General features: G+C 36.3%; 1 protein-coding gene across 1 annotated transcript in view; it reads right to left on the reverse strand.

Moving 5' to 3' along the window:
• The window catches only part of Appl (amyloid-beta-like protein), a 592,304-nt gene that overhangs the window by 269,679 nt on the left and 301,332 nt on the right, over window positions 1-21,293 (reverse strand). Inside the window, exon 2 of the mRNA XM_069825724.1 lies at window positions 19,729-19,917. Coding sequence (XP_069681825.1) covers window positions 19,729-19,917 — 189 coding nt within the window. The remainder of the gene's footprint in view (window positions 1-19,728; window positions 19,918-21,293) is intronic.

Raw genomic sequence — 21,293 nt, forward strand, 5'->3', positions numbered from 1 at the left:
AGATTGAAACGGGACTCATCGGTGAACAGAACACAGCTCCACTGTCCATTTCTCCAATCCCTGTGATCATTTGCAAAACGCAGTCGTTCAACTCGATGCATCCTGAGAAGTCTGGGATCAGTTGCAGGTCTACTTGATATCAGTCCACTTGCTTTCAACCTCCTTCTAACTATTTTGGCCGAAATTGGGCGTCCATGCATGTTAACAAATTGCTGGGCTACACTAGTAGCTGGCAGGTTGCGCTTCCTAAGAACTCTCAACACCATATACCTGTCTTCATTTGGATTTGTAGCTCTTGGACGACCCGAACCTGGTCTTCTGGTATATTCTAGGGTCTCGCTATACCGTTTTATGGCATCATGGGTTGTGCTTCTGGCCATATTCATAACATTTGCAATGTAACGTACACTGCGTCCATCATCGTAAAGGGCTACAGCTCGAGCAACATCTTTAAGTGCATCTTGTTTTAAGACAAATGTTACAACCCCACTTAAACTCAGAAAATGTAAAAATAAAGAAATAACGAATGATAACGATAATGAAGCACAAAATGGTTGAGACAAAATTGTTATAGCTGAGACTCCGAAAGCAAAATTGGAATATTTGGTTGTAATGGCTTGTTTATAAAACAAAAAACAATCAACAATGTATACACGTCTCCATAACAACAGATGCCTACCATAATATTGTATGAGAAGATAATGTTTTGCAAAATGCCAGCAAATATTAAAGTATCCGGTTTTTTTTTTGTCCCTGAGTGTATTTTATTGTATTAGAGTACTTTCTTTCTTCAATTAAATCCCACTCGAGTTTTGATTTTAGCACTAATCTCGTGAAGTTTCTCTCGAGTGCGTGAAAGTCTCTTCTTCTCTGTGTGTGTTTTTCTGTCACATACACCAAGTTTTCTTTGTAATTCTTACAGTCTCTCTTTGTAGAACGCGAACACCTGTGGACTTTGTATTAAACGTACTTCTTACCTCTTTTACAGATTATGTTTCAACATATGAACAATACACAGGCTGTTTCAGAATAATTATTCCTAATTTTCATGATAGAGGGAACGTAATAAAACCTTTTTTCGTAATAAAATGGCATCGGAAATGCTTCCACATCGAGATATAGCGATATAAAATAAACGAGGATTTCAAAGAATCTCAAAGTGAAAAGTAACTGACCATTATCTCTAAGACGTTTATCTACCCTGGAAAATGTTGTATTACAGGGAATATGACGCTGAGAACATTCTCTGCATAAATTCGCCGTGCCTGGTCGTTAGTTTTGCCGTAAGTTGCTTCATATGCCATACGCATGTCTGCTAATTCAACACTTTTAATGATTGGCAATTCATAAACATAGATACAGAAGTTATTTTGAGCCATACAAAGAAAACAAATCAACTTCTATTGTTTCCATGGTAACGAGAGTAGCTGAAATACAATTAAAGACAGCCTAGATAGCCATGAACGATAATAAGTAAGGAGCAGATTTCTATGTAATAAAACACAATTAACAAAGTTAAAAATTCCGAACATGAAGTTTCAAGTTTAAAACCCGAATTTTATTTCACATAAAAACACATATTTTCACAAAAAAAATTATGTAAATACATATTTTCAGGAAATCTATTATAAACACATAAATCTTGGAGTTGTTTTACTTAAATAATTTTTTTACAAGAACTTTTAAATATTTTAAAACTAAATCAATTATATCACTCAGAAGTACGTTATCCTTTTTAAGAATTCTTGGTTGCTTCGTGTTCCTAAGCGCTGTGTGGTGTATCCGTGATCCATTTTCGTAATAGTATCGCCTCAAGTTCTGAGAACTGCTAGGCAGCATATCAGTGTTATTATTAGAGATAAATTAACATGGACAAGGAGGAGAGATCTTGCAACACATAATTAGGAATGTTTATTGTTGCTGAAGATGATTTCATTTCATTCTTTTTTTGTGAAACACAACGGATAAGAGCTCGGGTATGAACATTATTTAATTTAAACAAATCTCTCGCCTCTCGCTCATGTCTATCAAGTAAGGCAATACGTCTTGTTGTGATTCCCTGTTGTCGGGCTTCGTCAATCGATATCCTTCAAGATATACTGAAAGATGGTCGTTTAAAAAACGATTTGGCTTTCCCATTAGCAAATCTAAGCTTTTTGTATGACACCATAAAAAATCTCGAAACATCCAAAAACCTGTTGTCTGAAACATGGAGGTGCGTGCCGTGGAAATTAAACTAGACTCGCTACCAGGTTCAGAAGTACAAGTACTAAGGGACAAATTCCAGAATGTGTTTGGGAAAAACAGTGGATATAAAAAATTGTGTAAAGTTGCTCAAGTATTGGAGGATGTGCCCGTAGGTGAAATTGACGGTGTTTGTGACATTCCTCTCTTTAAATATGCACGTCTGACGTCCTGTGATGTGGAAAGATCGTTTTCACAGTATAAGTCGTTGTTCAGAGATAATCGGGATGCATATACTGTATATGGAGAATTTGGTGATGATCTTTGTTGTTGAATAATTTCGAGGGAAAAATTGTTCCGGAGCCGGGTATCGAATCCGGGACCTTTGGTTTAACGTACGAAGTTATACCTGAAATCTTGATTTGCATAATACACGTCACTGTTCGTGAACAGAAAACCACAATTTAAGTCACACGGAGTTAGTGTGCACTCGAAGTTGGTTGCTTGACGGTTGTCAGCCCACTTTGAGGTCTGTGGATATAGAGGGAAAAATTGTGTCGATGTCGGTTAGAGTTCCCGAGTAGCTCAGTGGTAGAGCGTTGGTACGTTAAACCAAAGGTCCCGGGTTCGATATCCGGCTCCGGAACAATTTTTCCCTCGAAATTAATCAAATCAACTTTACAGGGAGTTATACCTGAAATCTTGATTTGCATCTTTGTTGTTCACTGCAATTCTCGGCCAACTACTAGCGCTCAAGTGTGGTTGGTGAGTACCTAGTAACATTTTTTTTTCAAACTAAGTAAGGTATTTTTGTCATATTTAAAAATATATATTTATTTTTATTTTTAGCAAATATTTTCGTACTTTTTAGCACATAAATACCCGCTCCCTAATAATAAGGTCAATGAAGAGTTTTTTTTTTTTACCGCATTACCTCGTAGTTATTCTGAAACACTTTCAAGAAATAAAATATTCTGTTGCTTAGTACGGTGTATCCTAAGTCTGTATAGTATATTTTTTTGTGTAAGTATTTTTTCATACGTGAAGTCGTTACGACCAAATTAATTACTCGTTGTCAAGGGTGACAAGACTCCACTCTCGCGTCTTGATATGACGCGATGTAGCAGTTTCAAACAGTGACAGGGATACAAAGTGTTGTGGGAGAGGTAAGATTCTTATAGCAAGCGCTGATCCCCTGGAAGACATGTGACGTCACATAATTCTCAACGCTCCATTGTGAATTCCGTGCCATATTTACAGCTCAAAACTGACATGTCAGCATTACGTCTCTTATCTGCGGGTAACACGTGCGATGCATCGTCTCCGAATATTTATCATCGCACACCGCAAAATCATACTTAATATCTGTCCCAAAATATGTTATGGAAAAGAGGACTGTGTAACCACGGAAACAGATCGTCATATTTTATAGTGACTCTTTTGAGTGCGGAACGCGCTGCGATTCTGTCTCGTAATGCAGAGCCCCCTGTGCCAACTTTATGACTCGACGTCCATGTCATTTCCGGTCGAAATAATTGCGAAACAAGAATATTAAATCCTGCGGTTTAATTGAATGATTGCCACGAAAGCTATAAATAAAATTAATTACCACATCGGTTTTTGCAAAATTACGCGAGCTTCTATATATTTTTGGGGCTGTCGTTTTTTTTTTTTTTTTGTTCAGTTATAAATATGTCAGAGAAGTATTCTGTAATTAATGGTATGACCCGTACAGTCAAGTCAGAAATATTTTAACCCCACGCCAAATCTCTTCTCGGCAGTACTTCCTGCATTTTTTGAGATATGCATCACGAAATGGAGGCATTTACGGAGGTCTGTCAGTGAGTAGCACACGATTGAATCGTGAACGTAGAAACATCACATGTCCATTTTGAGAAAATTTTTCAGGCGGCACAAAAAAACTGATTATTTTCAAAAGTATTTGTTATTTTGAAGTTACTATCTTTTTATTAAATCTCAATAAAATCTTCTAGTGTTTGACATACATAAACTTTAGTTTTCTTCGTTAGTATTTTTTGACAAAAAAAAAATCCGAACTGCTTGAACATGTGGGATTTCTCCAATTCACGACAATAAGAATCATTTTATTTCTTTAAAACACCATTTCGGTAATGAAGACGGAAAAGGATAATTTTCTTTATCTTTTAAAGTACTTTAAATGTATATTTCTTTCATCTTCTTCTTCTTATTTAAAAATAGCGTGTAAGAGGGTCTTAGACTAGAAATGTTTAGCTTAAATGTAGTTCTGGTTATAAGTATGCATAAGGGTGTAATTATTTGACTTATTTGAACTGTTGTATCAGTGAAGCGAGGTGAGTCGGTGAAGTTATGGTTTTACATTGCAGTGAATAGTTCCGATCAGTGATAATTTATAGCGTCAATGAAATGTCTTCTATAGTGTCAGTGAAATGTGTTATAGAGTGTCAGTGAAATGCGTCATAGTGCCACTACAATGAGTGAGATGAGAGTAAAGTGAAAGACTATTGAAACTTATGTAGGGCCTATACATGTGTAGGTTGTATTGTAAAATTAGGTATTTTATGTTTTATTATTAATTGTAATTATTGTGTTAAATTGTATTGTGTATTGTAAATTTTATTGTGTATTGTTTATGATTTTATTGTGTATTGTATTGTAATTTTGTGTATTGTTTATATTGTGTATACCACTGCCACCGGGTGCTTGCCCACTTGCAGTGTAAATAAATACATACATACATACATTCCTATCACGTATTAAGCCTAGTGGCCTGTTACGGTTTGAATCCATCGTTTCAGCGGACGGCCCAAAGATCTTGTTTCTAAAGGGTGGTAATTTAATGCTTGACGTGGTATTCTTGTTCTAGGTATCGTGAGCGTATGTGATTTCCATTTGTGTTTATAATTTTTAATTTTCTCTAAAACTGGGTCCATATTTAATTATTTCAAAATACCTTAATTTTTCTTCTTGTCTAATCTAGTACTTATGGCCAGTGATTCGGTGTTCATCACATTTACGTATGGTCCAAGCTTAATGTAGCAATTCTTTTGTTCTTCCAATAGGTTGCTAGCCAAGAGGAACTACATCCAGTGGTGGGGTTGCCACCTTTAGCCTCTGGACAAGCTGAGGATTCACAATTTCCATTTCTATTTAAATGTATATTTAAGCCAATAAACTGAAAAAAGTACACGAACATAAAAAATGTACAATTATATGAATACCATATTTAATTGTTCAAAATTCAATAGTCGTACAAAAACAAAGAAAATCAAACTGATTTTTTTTTTTTATGAAAATTTCCGCATGTCCTCGATTTGTGGTGTTCCTGCAATTCACTACAGCTTATTGTCGGTGTGAAATGTACAGTAGTGGCAAGGAAAAAAACCGGACCGATCCTTGTAGCTGATTTCAGAGCCTTGTTCACTCCAGAGCACCACAGACTAGTAACTAAGACTTTTGTGGTTCGAATCCTGCCTGGAAGGAAACTGTTTTTTTGCTCCTTATTCAAATTTATTCCCAATACTTTTCGATTGCTGGTAAAATTCATGTTCTGGGAATAATAAGTTAATTAAGTAGTAAAATATCGCTGCAATCGAAAAGTATTGAGAATAAATTTGAATAAGGAACAAAAAAAAGTTTCCTTCCCAGGCAGGATTCGAACCACGAAAGTCTTAGTTACCAGTCTATCGTGCTCTGGAGTCAACAAGTCTCTGAAATCAGTTACAAGGATCGGTCCGGTTTTGTTTGTTTTTTTTTTTTTTGCCACTACTGTAAACTGAGCACTGGAATTGTATAATTTCTGCACAACTTGAAAGGCCTATGTATGAATATTACAACCATATGAAAAACTTAAATTTGAGAAAAAATGTGAGTCGTGGAAATCCTAGAATTCACGATTTAATTATTTATCATTATACAGGGACATCATTTTATTTTTACTTGCATTTTTATTGTACCTGCATTTCTGAATGTACTTCACTCTCACCCCTTCACTAATGTCCTTGCTCCCGTCAGACACACAAACTTACGGCCGCTGTTGCATTCGAAGTCTTCAAGCAGTGAAGTAAACACTGCAGTGTATAGTGTGTTTCATAAATATGGTTGCGTTTTCTATAGAAGAAAGAACCTATTTTAATAATATCGTACTAAAAATTATATTCAAGAAACGATAAATTCAATTTCAGAGAATATGCTTCAAAATGTTTTTAATAATATGTGTACTGAATTGAAGCCTGCATTGTAATGAACGGCAATCATTTTCAGCAACTTGTTTAAAAATTCAGATTAGCTTATTTTGAATTGAGGTGGCTAGAAGCAAAGGAATGCTAGTGACATTTGTAATAACATGAGTTAAGTGCATCCAGTGTAAGCAAAAGTATCTAAAATTTTAGTGGCAAAGGGATATTTTAATCGCATCACACATTAAAATTTAAATAAAAATTTCACCGATTTTACGAAAGCTTAAATATTTAAACCCCATTTTCTCAAAAGTAACTTAAGTGCACTTACAGCCCTTTACTTATGAGCCCCTCAATTTAAATGCACTCTCTATATTGTATGATAACATCAATAATTAATATGCTAAATAAAGTAGACATTACATAACGAACATAGCCGCCCAAAAAGTTGAGTTTTTGAAAAAAAAAATGTTACTACTCTACTGTATTTTGATAAATTCCGTAAAAGTGATGATCAAACTGAAAATCGTAATATCGTATTTCCCTACAACATAAATGGATACACTACTTTTCTCTCCTCCTATACCTAGTAGAATGATTTGTTTACATATTGCACTAGTAACATCAAACTCCTGTAATGGAAGGGGGAAACAGTGTTTCCGAGTATAGCCAGGTTAATGTTAAAAATGTTGGTAAAACTAAAGTGATGTCCCTGTACTTTTCATGTGGTTATTCCATAGACAACGTTGTGTCCAACGAAGGGCCAATGCAACTCAGGCTGGAAGGCGGAAAAGAAGGAAGATCGGAGAATGCAGGGTTTGTAATGAAGGACCTGCCCTTAGGTTGAAAACTATGAATGAAACATGTGTGAACTAAAAATTACCTCCAATTAAAAAAGGGCGAAGTTGGCTCTATATTTACATGAACTTTTTTGCTTGGTTGCAGATCCACTAAAAATTCCCCATAGTTTTCCCAATGTCGATTTACATTCCTGTATATCCTTTGCAAGCTTTTAACTACATATTTCTTTCTTCTCCTAGCAACTCTATGAACATTGTCAGCAAAATATACTACAGGGAAGATTTTTAGTGTGATACTTTCGAGACACGTAGATATCATATTACATTTATGACGAACAAGAAAATGTAAGAAGTGAAAGATTTACACCGTATGGATCGGGAAAGCTTTTGGAACACTTGATTGACATACCAATGAAATTGATTTTAGAATCACGTGATTTTCTTTGAAATGTTATAGCATTTAATTTATGTTGTTTATAGAGACTATTTCGTTTATATGACGTCATTCCATTTTCGACCAATCAAGTGTAATGAAATTTTGAATTCCAACCAATCACAGTCACAATTTGCGATAATTTTTGCAGCTAGATTTATCGCTATCAATTTATCGCATGGTCGCTCTTTTGTTTAGTCGTTGTCGCCAACTGTTTCCCCGTAAATTGATGATCATGAATACATTAAGATGCAACTACACGGTTAAACTTTTCTTTCAACTTTAAAGCAATGAATGCAAGATTGATATTCAATATTAATTAATATATTTACGCAGTGAAGACGACGTTCAAAACGGCGCACCATGTAGACACAAAATCTTCATGCATCTTAATTGAACGTACCTTTTAAACTTGATTCTTTCAATATTCTTCCCAGATTGCAGGCATACGCGATTGGAATATTGAACTGTGTAGATAGTTTTAGTTCCGTTACACACTATAGCGAGAATGCGTTTGTCGAGCTATAAAAAATGCTTTCCTGTAGCACGAGTAACGGTCGAAATAAGGCACAGCTGACATTGGTCTTACTCCCACAGGTAACTTAACCTATAATTGTAGCATATAAAATTTGTATTTTGTGAATGAAATTAAACAATTAATAGAAAGTCAGATGTTCAAATTTATGTAACATCATCACATATCAAACCCAAACATCTACATCTTCATCTTCTAATTTCATGTCTATTGCAGGCTATCTGAAAAAAAATTACATTCCTTCATTCAGATTTGATAACTGCGTTTTCAACAATTCTTCATTTAATTGATGTATTAATCAGGTTACTGTAATTATATTATAAAATTGTAAATTAAACTGTGATTTCAGCAGATAATGAAAATGTATTTATGTTATAATAATAATAAGAGAAAAGTGCAGTACATGTAATTAACATTGTTAAATCTGTATTTCGCTTTTCGCAATTGGTATTACTGAATAATAACATCGAATTTCTTTATTGCAGTAATCGATATTCATCTATTTCAACTTCACAATGTCTGAATACATTAAGTATTCGTAAATATAAGGTGGATGCTCCTGTTATGGCCATGTTCCTGATATGGCCAACCCCCTATTGTGAGTTAGTTAACCAAAAAATCCGCTAAATTGCAGCAGCATCCTGTGAAAGGGCATCCTGGTATGTCACTTGATCGTTTTCCATCCAGTCAGGTTGAGCAATATGGCGTCAGTTACCTGTTTTGCGGTTTTTATTGTGACCCCTTCCTATTTTTCTCTGGTACGTCTCCTTTGTTTTATGCATGTTTTTCAAAGACTTGTTTCATGAAAACCATCGTACTCCATTCAGTTTTTAATGTTCTGTTGATTGGTGTTGTCGTTGATGGCATATCTTTTACGAGTTGTTCATAATCAAACGATTTTCGTGAAAGCTTACCTGCTCTTGATATTGCCATATCAAATGCACCATGGCCACATCAAGTTCATTTCACTTTTATTTTTTCACCTGACAAATTTACATGCCTTATAGCTGGGATTACGCAAAAATTTTATATTTTAAGAAAAACAACTTATTTTTTTATGGAAAAACCTGTTTTGACTACACTATTGAATTATAAAAGAGATTATTAAGTGTCATTTTTATTCATTTTACACCAAAATTATTTAATTTTAGCACAACTGCGCTATCAAACTGAAAACAATCACGATTTGTAGAACATGGAACAAGGGTGGCCATATCATGTGCACATGTTCCTGATATGGCCACTAGGTAGACTTTTGGAATTTGGGACTTCTTGGACAATTAAAGCTGTTTTTATGGGGAAACGAAATTGTTTTAAGAAAGTCCATTAGACTGAGAACGAGTAAGAAAAAAGCGGTTTACATTTTTTTTTAAATGGCGGCTAGAAAAATTCTCAAACCTTAGCATGGCCATTTCAAGGACACCTACCTTACAATTATTAATATTTTGTGATCGAATTTTAGGGTTATATTATTTACATTTTTATTTTATTCACGAAATAGTCCTAACAAATGTCACTCGAGGTCTGAGATTTCGCTCGTGGATTTATCGACAGATCTCAGACCTCTCGTTACATTACTACAGATAAATATTGAAAGAGAATGTCCTCCTTCTTCGTGACAACAACAAATCCAACTTCCTCCTTCCCTATAGTTGCTTTAGCTGCAGTTGTAAACACGAGTTTAATTATGGGATGATTGTGGATTTTAAACTCAAAGCAAGTCTATTCGTTATCACATGAAACATAACGAGCACTCTTTATACAGCGCTCTTTACATCCGCTGTCTCGTCTACAATAAGGTTCGTAAGCATTCTTTCCTCATTTGCTCGCTCTCTGTGAAGCCATCCAGAAAATCTCGTAATCTCGTCGTCTACATAATAAAAGCTATTTACCTGCGCCAGAAGAACACGAAAATTGCGTTTGTGACAGTCACCTCATCTTACAGAACTCGGCAGGTTCACCTCTACAACTTTATAAACTCGCTCGCCGTTTGGATTTGTGTTAACACAAGACAGAGCACAACTTCATGCATTACGATGTTGGATGCTGACTCCGATCCCTACAGACACGGAAAACAAAAGAAAAACGTCTTGGGCAACACCGATTCTGATCCATGTAAGTTATTATGTAATATTAAATATAACAAATCCCACACGGTAAGAGGAAAGACGCTCTACTTCAAAATATTTAAGGGCAGAAGTACACAATTGGAATGCAAAAATTTAATGAAAGTGAGTTTTTTTATATCTCAGTTACTATAAAATAATATAATACTACTAGGTTCAAAAAGTTCCCGGAATTTGCTAATATCATAGAAACAACGTACCTTAAACACTATTCTACAGCATTCCCTTCAAAATAGTTGCCTTCCGCAACAACACACTTTTGCCAACGCGTGTAGAGTTCCTGGAAGCAGGCCTGGAAGCCATTTTGTGAAACCCGTCTTAGTGCTCTCGTCGCGTTTGCGATAACCTCTTCAGCATTGAATCTCCGTCCTTTCAGATCACTTTTCAGACGGGGAAACAGAAAGTAATCAGGTGGTGAGAGATCAGGAGAGTATGGTGGGTGATCCAAAGCAGTTATGTTGTGCATGGCAAGAAAATTCTTTACAATAATTGCGCGATGAGCAGGTGCATTGTCATGCATAAGGAACCAGTTGTTTTCTACCCACTTTTCTGGAAGTTTTCCTTCTCACTGCGTCCCGAAGGCGACGGAGGATTTCCACGTACAATTCTTTCGTTACAGTACGACCTTCTGGAATGAATTCATGGTGGATGAGACTCTGAGAGTCGAAGAAAACTTCCAACATAACTTTGCCTTTGGAAGTGTCCCTAGGAAATTTTTGCTTCCGAGGAGATGTTTTCGATTTCCACTCAGATGACTGTCGTTTAGGGACTGGGTCGTACAAGTAGCACCAAGTTTCATCACCAGCAATAATTTTGTTTAAGAAATCACCATCTTCATCAGCCATACTGATCATGTCCCCAGCAAGAGTCATTCTTGTTTCTTTCTGTTCTGCCGACAACATTTTCGGAACTAACTTCTGAGACACGTAATGCATGTTGAGATGCTTGTGAATAACATTGTGTACACTTCCGACTGATATTCCGACCTCTGCTGCTATCTCTTTTATGGTTTTACGTCGGTCGTCCCTCACAACATTACGCACACGCTGAGCGATTGCTTCATTTGTTGCAGTTGTTGGTCGGCCGCTGCGTACGTCATCTTTGATGCTATCACGGCCACCAGAAAATCGTTTATGCCAGGCATACACTTGAGTTTTTTTCATTGCTGCTTCGCCATATGCTTCTTCCAACAATCTTAATGTCTCTGCAGGAGTTTTGTGTAACAAAACACAGAACTTGATGTTTGTACGTTGCTCTGTGGACATAATTACAAAAAGCGACGAACAAACAAAACACTATGATAAACAATTGCCTACAACTCAAAACCAACAATCGCCATTATCAACAAACTTTAAGGAAATGACATCATGAATGTTACCAACAAAACAAATGTATAATATCCCTTGTTATATATTAATACGAAAAATGGTAGTAAAATTCCGGGAACTTTTTGAACCTAGTATGTATATTTAATTTGAGACAGATAAGTGAAAAAATGTATGCTAAAGGAAAGGAAACACATTTAGTATTCATTGACTTAGAGAAAGCATACGACTCGGTTCCTATAAAGCAGTTGTGGGAAGAAATAAAAGGTATTGGTGTTAGTTTACCCCTAACAGCGTTAATTCAGAGGCTATATCAAAACTGTCAAGCTGCTGTTAAGACAGGAAAAAGGTTATCAGCTGCTTCTATACAACCAAAGGCTTGAGACAAGGCTGTAGCATATCCCCTACCTTGTTTAAAATATATATCCAACAGATACTGAAGCAGTGGAATAATTCATGTCGAGGAATGGGAATTCCAGTTAGAAACGAGACAGTGCACTCGCTGCTATTTGCAGACGATCAGGTGATAATTGCGCAATGTCGAGAAGATGCAAAATTTATGGTAAGGAAACTCCTTGAAGCATTTGAAGCAGGGGGACTGAAAGTTAATATGAGTAAAACCGAATACCTGGTGATAGGTGGAGATGGACGAAATATAAAGTTGCCCCAAGGAATAATTAAAATAGTGAAGGAGTTTAAATATTTGGGGTCGGTTTTGCATGAGACTGGAAACTGTAAAGCGGATATAGATTATAGGATAATGCAGGGTAGAGGAGCAATAAAGATGTTGAATGGAGTGCTAGGGAGCAGGACAATAACAATGCAAACAAAAAAGAGAATTCTTGAGGTTACAGTGGAAAGTATATTGACATATGGGGCTGAAGGTTGGAGTCTATCGGAAGGCCAAAAAAGTAAGATACAGTCAGTTGAAATGGACGGCATAAGGAGAGGTGCTAGAATATCCAGGCTGGAAAAGAGAAGAAACGAGGATGTTAGAAGGATAATGAACATGGAAGAATCGGTGATTGCAAGAATAGAGAGTAGACAACTTCAGTGGTATGGTCATGTAAGGAGGATGGATGAGGGGAGGTGGCCAAACGTGCTACTTCAGTGGTCTCCAGGTGGTAGAAAGAAACGAGGAAGGCCTAGAAATTCATGGAGGGCTGGAATATTGAGGATGATGAATGATAAGGGACTAAATGAGCAGAATGGGAATGACAGACGCAGATGGAAAATGGGAATAAAGGGTAACCACTGAAAAGTGGAGAGGCCCTCAAAAGTAAAGTAAGTAAGCTACTATAAAACCTAAATGAACAAAACTTTTCATGTTTAATACACACATTATACTTTATACAAAACGCTATTCAGAATATTAAAATAGCTAATAATTATCTGCAAAAATAATATCAAATTCGAATAATTTGTTTTACAAGTGAAGGCATTTACAAAATAAAATAAAACCGAGCTAGATGGCTCATATGTTCCACATGGGACTCGCATTCGGGAGGTCCGTGGTTCGATTCCTGGACCGATCAATCTGACTGTGGTTTTCCAGGTTGGAATTTTCATTGCCACGGTCCATTTCTCTTCCTCTTAGATTTCATATCATTCATCTCATTCCATAGACATATTCAGGTCAAGACGCATGTCTTAGTCTTAACTTGGAGTCAGGCCACAAAGGGAAACATTGAAGGAGGAAGGTTCGATCCGGTGCTGTGGATTGAATTCGACGTAGCTCAGTGGTCAGAGCGCTTCGTACGTAGAACCAAGGACCCGGGTTCGATCAACGGTGCCGGAGTGAATTTTTCTCCTCAAATATTAATTGTCAAAATTATTACAGATATTATTCTGTAGGACAAATTAATAAAAACCTATAATAAACTTACCTAACCTAATAAAATATACGATAAATTAAATATCTGCGTGATTCTTTTACTGAAATGTTTCAAAGAACTACATCATCAACATAGTGTAGGATCTTTTATCTATTCCTTCAAGTGTTTTTTTTTTCTTAATCGTTACCTTCAATATTACATTTTCTAAAAATTTTGATTAAGAAAAAATATTTCCTGGAGAAATAGGTAAAAGATCCTATATTATGTTCTGTATGTAAGTCTTTAAAACATTTCAGTAAAAGAATCACGCAGATATTTGATTAATTGTATATCTTATTAAGTTATTATGTAAATGCTTTACGGTTGTAAAAAATAATTATGCAAATTTGATATTACTTTTACAGGTAATTATTAGCTATTTTAATATTCTCAATAGTGTTTTATAAAATGTAACGCATGTATATTAAGCACGAAAAGTTTTGTACATTTAACTTTTATAGTACGAGATATAAAAAAATAATTTTACTAAATTTTTGCAGACCAACGGTGTACCTCCCACTTTACGTCAACATAGCCACTTTCATCTCACCTGTACCACGTATCTACAGGGTTAGTTAAAAGTCCCGCACCACCTAAATACCTTTTGAAGCATGTGGTTCAGTGATATGAAACTTGGTATGTGAGGATAACCATATGCTAAGAGCTCAATAATGGTATTACAGAGTTTTTTCTACTTCCGGTTTAACCGGAAGTAACTCCAACTCACTTATTTTAAATGGAAAACCCAATATATATATATTTTTTAATAAAGCTCATTAAGAGCTTTTCAAAAAGTACCCACACTTGATACTTCTGTACAAATTCAGTGTTGCTAAATAAAAATGGAAGTGGTGCAAGATATTCCTAAAGCCTGGTTAAATCATTCCTTAAATGGTTTCTATGATCGAGTGACACATTGTAAAGCAGCTGAGGGATATCCAATTTGAACACATAATTTACTGTAGGTGAGCTAGCTTTGTTTTGTTTTTGTTAAGGAGGGAGTATTTTATTATTTTAATATTCGATACACTTTTCTGTTTTCTTGAGTTAGCAACACTGCATTTGTACAGAAGTATCGAGTGTGGGTACTTTTTGAAAAGCTCTTAATGAGTATTATTCAAAAATATAATAATATATTGGGTGTTCCATTTAAAATAAGAGAGTTGGAGTTACTTCCGGTTACACCGGAAGTAGAAAAAACTCGGTAATACCATTATCGAGTTCTTATCATATGGTTATCCTCACATACCAAGTTTCATGTCACTGAACCACATGCTTCAAAAGGTATTTAGGTGGTGCGGGACTTTTAACTAACCCTGTATAATCGGGTGAACTGCCTAACAACTTTATTACTTGATCACCAGTTTAGTTTCGTTTCGTTCTGTCAAGAAGAATGAACGAGTAAAGAGTTAAAGACATTGAAAGAACCAGAAACTTCCTCATTGCCTGAAGATCATCTTTTCCCCTTTGTTTGGTCAGAAAATATAAGGACTTTTTTCATGATACCAGTTCATAGTTGCAAATCACTAGAGCGACATTTCAGAAATGCAGAGACTCAAAACCTTCATCAATGTTTCAACATCGTCTTTCTTTACAGCTTGTAAATTTGATGCTCTCGCCACGCCGTCTGATTTAGCATTAGTCCGTGAAAATTAACAGGGTTACTACGCCACTAATAGAATTAAGGAGTTCAATAAACCGAGGACCCCACGTAGCTACGTGAAACATTGATGACCAATTCAAAACACAGACCGACTCTGACACGCGAAAACTCTCCGCTAAGCAAACTTAAACACATCCTATTCCAGATTCCTCTGTGAGATGCATTGTTGAACTACAGAACTGAATGAATGAATGAATGAATGAATGAATGAACGAATGAATGAACGAACGAACGAACCAACGAACGAATGAATGAACGAACCAACGAATGAATGAATGAGTGAACGAACGAATGAATGAATGAAAGAGTGGACGAACGAATGAATGAATGAATGAATAAATGAACGAACCAACGAACTAATGAATGAATGAGTGGACGAACGAACGAATGAATGAAAGAGTGGACGAACGAACGAATGAATGAACGAATGAATGAATGAGTGGACGAACGAATGAACGAATGAGTGAATGAATGAATGAACGAACCAACGAACTAATGAATGAATGAGTGGACGAACGAATGAATGAATGAACGAACGAACCAACGAACTAATGAATGAATGAGTGGACGAACGAACGAATGAATGAACGAATGAACGAATGAATGAAAGAGTGGACGAACGAACGAATGAATGAACGAATGAATGAGTGGACGAACGAATGAACGAATGAGTGAATGAATGAATGAGTGGACGAACGAACGAACGAATGAATGAATGAATGAATGAACGAACCAACGAACTAATGAATGAATGAGTAGACGAACGAACGAATGAATGAACGAATGAATGAGTGGACGAACGAATGAATGAGTGGACGAACGAATGAACGAACGAACCAACGAACTAATGAATGAATGAGTGGACGAACGAACGAATGAATGAACGAATGAATGAGTGGACGAACGAATGAACGAATGAGTGAATGAATGAATGAATGAATGAGTGAACGAACGAACCAACGAATGAATGAGTGGACGAACGAACGAATGAGTGAATGAGTGAATGAATGAATGAGTGGACGAACGAACCAACGAATGAATGAGTGGACGAACGAACGAACGAACGAATGAGTGAATGAGTGAATGAATGAATGAATGAGTGGACGAACGAACCAACGAATGAATGAGTGGACGAACGAACGAACGAATGAGTGAATGAGTGAATGAATGAATGAGTGAACGAACGAACCAACGAATGAATGAGTGGACGAACGAACGAACGAATGAGTGAATGAATGAATGAATGAATGAGTGAACGAACGAACCAACGAATGAATGAGTGGACGAACGAACCAACGAATGAATGAGTGGACGAACGAACGAACGAACGAGTGAATGAGTGAATGAATGAATGAATGAATGAGTGAACGAACGAACCAACGAATGAATGAGTGGACGAACGAACGAACGAATAAGTGAATGAATGAATGAGTGGACGAACGAACGAATGAATGAATGAATGAGTGGACGAACGAATGAATGAATGAATGAATGAGTGGACGAACGAACGAACGAATGAGTGAATGAATGAATGAATGAATGAATGAATGATGGCTCCGTTTTCGAACGGACCTATGTTCATATGAGCTGTTTCACTCAAAATGGCCTAAGATATCGTATACTAAATTTTTTACCTTTCCTCGTGAATCACCCTCTATATGAGAAAACATAGGTGGGTCGAAGTAACCCCATGTGCCAGGTAACTTTGGCATACAGCTTTGAACTAAGATTTATCAGATGTAGGCCTACTATTATCAGTGACTATTATGATTGTTGAAATGCTTTTAGGAAATGTTCCCGCACTGGCATATGAAACTTGGAGCTATAACTCGGAAATTTCCACAAGAAACCAGCAAAAGAACATTTAAAAAAAAGTACTTCAGTGGGTCAAAGTAACCTCGGTTTACGTACATAGCATTGTGATTTTACCGGCTTTGGTCATATCTGGTAGCAGTTAACACTGAAAAGACGGTCATAGCTTACTAGGATATAATCTTACGTGAACCCCACTATACTTAGAGTCGTCTAGTCAACTGGACGCGTTATGTTGGGCCAATTTTAAGTTACGAACATGAAGCCTTAACAAGAAGTAACAAACTCAAAATTACTATTACGAATACAATCGCTGAGAAAGCCTAAAATAATCATACATAATTCTGCAGTTTTTTTTTTCAATGGATCTAGAAAAACCTTTCTTCCATTCCATGGCGTCATAGTTGCTACTACTACTTGCTTCCAAGTGATTTTTTTCTTTCAACTGTTAATTCTGTTTTGTCATTTCTTTTTTTACCACCATCATATGACATTAAACACTTCAATCAAAAGTAATACCAACCGGCAGAAGCACGAGTGGGCCTGATTCGTAACTGCAGAAATGTTAACAGCTGGCAGGACAAGTTTTATGACGGAACATAAATTTCTTCTATTAAAAATGATTTCGTCTCAAGAGAAAAGTTGAACTTGCACAAGTTTCAGTAAGTAGGCGGGCTGTTAACAGATGGCTGAAGTTTGATACCGTAATACAGAATTCTTCCACCACAAACATTGCATGGTCTAATGTGAAAAGTTTGCTTAAGTCAGCAAGTTGTCAGCGCAAGTTCTATAGTGTCTGGACCATAGTCTATGCAGGCAACCAACTTTTAGGATTTCTCTCCTGTTACGTTGATGCCACAAGAGTCACTGGAACTCTCTGCCGCCTGAAGTCAAGGGCTGCCGAACATTGAATTCTTTCAAATCCAAGTTAGAAAATTATCTTATGACGAGTTGCCAAACTAACTTACTATTATGACAAGTGTTGTATTGCATGTTTCCACGTATTCACATTTTTTTTTATGTTCTAGTGATATTCAACTTATTTTATATTTTTGTTTTCATATTTTCCGATAATGGTATATCTCTAATGTGTAAGTTGAGCTATATATAATCTTAATTTTTCTTATTGTGTGTACTTAGAAATATTGTATTCACTGTATACTTTGTGCTGCACTATTTTATTACTACTATTAGTATTATTATTATTATTATTATTATTATTATTATGAATAATTGTCTTTTTTTGTATGCCTCATTTATTTTGACCTGCTGTTCACATATTATTATGCTTTTTTCTTTCTTTCTGTATGTTATATATTATGTCTGATTTCTTCTTATTTGTTGTTTATATTTTATTATTATTATTATCTTATTCAGTTTTGTGTGTAAAATTGTAGTGTAATTTGTAAATTTGTAGTGTTTTTGTAACGCAGTCTTTACTCCTGGTTGAGTGTTAGAGAAGGCCGTATGGCCTTAACTCTGCCAGGTTAAATAAATCATTATTATTATTATTATTATTATTATTATTATTATTTATATGAAGATCTATTGATGACGAGCACTAGATGTGCCACTCTGATTAACTCCAATGCTAAACAAACTGGGAAATTTAGATTAACTATTTCAAGCCGAAATATTCCACATTCGACTTGCTCACAGCTGCTCTAGTGACAGATACTTTTCAAATCTATCCACGCTAGAACAGCACAGTTGACACAATGTAGTTTGTTTATTTATTTATTTATTTATTTATTCACTTATTTAACCTGGTAGAGATAGGGCCATCAGCCCTTCTCTTCCCCTCTACCAGGGGATTCCAACTAGAATATTAAGAATACAATTACAATTATAATTACAATTAATATTAAATTTACAAATACAATAAAAATCAAAGTACTAAAAGATTAACTGATTAATAAAGGCTAGACAGTTTATTGTAAAAGTTAAGAAGAGAGAAGCATTTCTTTTATTGATTAAGTAAAACTTAAACCTACTCTACGCAGTAAGAAATTGCTTAATAAGCTTGCTTTTGAACGCTACTAAATTCCGACAGTCTCTGATGTCACTGGGTAGGGTATTCCACAAGCGCGAGAGCGAGATTGTGTACGATGATGAATACGATGATGTCTTATGTGTTGGTATGGCTAGTGTGCGGCTATTTTGCGTGCGTGTGAAGAGATTATGATATGATGACAGGTAACTGAAACGGGAAGCAAGGTAGGTAGGTGTAGAGGTGTGAAGGACTTGGAAAAGGAGAACAAGAGAATGAAAATTTCTACGTTCGTTAAGCCGTAGCCAGTTTAGAGTTTGGAAGGATGGGGTAATGTGGTCAGCGCGACGGACATCGCAGACGAAGCGAACACAAGAATTATGAACACGTTGTAATCTTTGCGACTGGTTGACATTGAGGTCAGTCAGTAGAAAATCACAATAATCGAAGTGGGGCATTACTAGTGCTTCCACTAGTATTTTCTTGAGTGATAGCGGAAGGAATTTTCGAATGCTGTTTAAGGATTGTAGTATGGAAAGCACTGTTTTGGTAATATGGGTTACTTGGTTATTCCAGTTTAAATGCGTATCAAAGTAAACTCCAAGGTTTTTATCACAGGAAGCAAAAGGGATTAGTGTGTCGTTTAACTTGACTGGAAGACTGACTGATTACAAAGCTCTCGCTAAAGATATTGAAATAATATTTGAAATACGGAAAAAGTCATCATGTGTTGGTCAAACAATGGGGTTTTCATTTGCTACTTTTTGGTTCCTATATCAGTGATTTTATTAGGATCGCAGTCACTCACCTTCTTGCAGTACTCGAGGATCTCCACCTTGTCCTTGAGGCACGGGGCCTTGGTGTTGAGGTCCGTCACCCAGTGGCCGCTCTCCGTCATGTACTGACTGTGGTACGCCTGCTGTTTGTCAGGTCCGCAGTATATCGCAATCTGTGGCTCGAAGTGCGCGGCCGGCAAGTCCACCGTGCCCGAGAGTGCCTGCAAAGACATTACGACACAGTAAGTCCGTGATTTTGGACACATTCACTGTCAAAAATACAGGGTGTAACAGAACTTAATCAACAAACAGACAATTCTCACAATTAAGAACATGAGTTGAAGAAATAATCTGAAATTAATTTTTGCTTCCGTTTTGCAAAATATTGCATCTGTAAATCATTCTCAGTTCTTTGGTATATGTATAAGAACTTTCTTCTGTTACATTTTAACGTACCTTGTTAACATGTTTCGAATTATTTTGGGTCATCTTCAGAACTGGTCGTTGTTGGTCTTGGCGCATCTTGTTTCCTGTGAGAGTGCGTTCGTAGTGTAGAGTCAAAGAGTGTATGTGTTTTGAAATTGAGTTGTGTGTTGAGAATATCGTTGGGGTGTGTTTTCGTGTGTATATTCTCAACACACAACTCAATTTCAAAACACACACACTCTTTGACTCTACACTACGAACGCACCCACACAGGAAACAAGAGGCGCCAAGACCAACAACGACCAGTTCTGAAGATGACCCAAAATAGGTCGACATATGTTAACAAGGTACGTTAAAATTTAACACAAGAAAGTTCTTATCATACATACCTATACCGAAGTGATACAGTGTTGAAAGTTGTGTAATCAAGATGTATGCTCAATTCTTTCGTAACCAAACCAAATTCACGGCACACATCAACTTTCTTTTCACCATTCTCGACTTGTTTTATAATATTAATTTTATCTTCCGCGCTTAAACATTTATTTTCTTTGCAGTCCACCCACACCTGTGGAGTAATGGCCAACGCGTCTGGCTGCGAAACCAGGTGGCCCGGGTTTGAATCCTGGTCGGGGCAAGTTACCTGGTTGAGGTTTTCTCCGGGGTTTCCCCTCAACCCAATATGAGTAAATGCTGGGTAACTTTCGGTGCTGGACCCCAGACTCATCTCACCAGCATTATCACCTTCATCTCATTCAGACGCTAAATAACCTAAGATGTTGATAAAGCGTCGTAAAAAACCCTACTAAAACAAAAAAAAATTTTCTTTGCACCTTGTTCCATTGTGCTGTAACACCTGTTTACAAAGTGAAAGCCTGGATTACAGTAAGGTCCAAAATTTGGCCTGCTATTGCTTGTAAAGGGCTGTTGACGTGCATTTATCTCACAGACAGTCTCTGTTTAATGTATGCAGAGCATGAATTTGAAACAATTTACACTGTTGCTAAATGTCGCTATAAACGTATTGTTTATTAAAATAAAACGTGTCGCATTAAAATAATAAATCACAATTAATACTGACTGTAGCTGTAGTCGAGGGCGTTATAACGAAGTATAACTGCATTTATATTTCGTAGGAGCCCGAAGGTTTGAACCTGTAGGCTTCCAGGGA

The sequence above is a fragment of the Periplaneta americana genome, chromosome 1 (genome assembly GCF_040183065.1).
Source record: "Periplaneta americana isolate PAMFEO1 chromosome 1, P.americana_PAMFEO1_priV1, whole genome shotgun sequence".
In the NCBI taxonomy this organism is placed as follows: Eukaryota; Metazoa; Arthropoda; class Insecta; order Blattodea; family Blattidae; genus Periplaneta; species Periplaneta americana.